At 36.8% G+C, this 779-nt stretch overlaps 1 protein-coding gene across 1 annotated transcript; it reads left to right on the top strand.

The window, feature by feature from the left end:
• Positions 1 to 240: 240 nt before the first annotated feature.
• On the top strand, positions 241 to 576 carry LOC127745610 (uncharacterized). The gene has a single exon (XM_052258558.1). It carries the CDS (start codon positions 241 to 243, stop codon positions 574 to 576), a length of 336 nt encoding a protein of 111 aa, XP_052114518.1.
• The last annotated feature ends 203 nt before the right edge of the window (positions 577 to 779 follow it).

Here is a 779-nt window from a genome sequence, read left to right as displayed (position 1 = left end):
TTTATTTTATACGAATATTTTTACCATTACAAAAATTTGGGGGATTGAATTATGAATGAGTGAGGGGAGGCGCGTTTATATATAGTGGTCAAAATTGTGCATCTCAGAGTCACACCAGAATCTTATTAATATTCTGAATTCTCATCACTCATCACTGTCACCATCACATTACATACATATATGACACACAAAAGAATAAGAATAATAGTGTGCCCTTTACCCTCTCCAAATCAAAACATCATGAATTCTTCTTCTTCTTCTTCTGCCACCGCCATTGCAGCAAACACACCCACCAAATCCATGAACAGCAGCTGCCATTGTTGCTGTGTGGTCACCAAGTTCATGACGAAACTACTCGTCAAGAGCGTTAACAGGAGCAGAAGAAGAACAACAAGTAGACAGAGTTCATTCCAATGCCGCTATGATCCATTAAGCTACTCACTCAACTTCGAAGAACAAGATTGTTACAAGTTCTCTGCTTTCTCTTCTCGCTTCCTCGCTAATCCATCATCATCATCAACAAAAACAACTGCTACTACTATTTCTTCAACTCATCCACTCCCGTTAGAGAAATAATAACTCAGCTCTATTTTTTTTTAAGATAGGAGTGAGATTCGAACTTGTGGCTTCTATATGAAAATGAAAATATTATGTCATTTGAGTTATAGTTCGTTGGTGTTAGCTCTTTATTATGATTAGTGCGGTAAAGAGATGATAGATATGGGTATGATCCAAAGATTTTCGTATTACTAAGTAGGTTTAGGGATCTAATGTATGTG

Source organism: Arachis duranensis, chromosome 3, assembly GCF_000817695.3.
Source record: "Arachis duranensis cultivar V14167 chromosome 3, aradu.V14167.gnm2.J7QH, whole genome shotgun sequence".
NCBI lineage: Eukaryota > Viridiplantae > Streptophyta > Magnoliopsida > Fabales > Fabaceae > Arachis > Arachis duranensis.
This window is presented reverse-complemented; position numbering and strand designations above follow the sequence as displayed.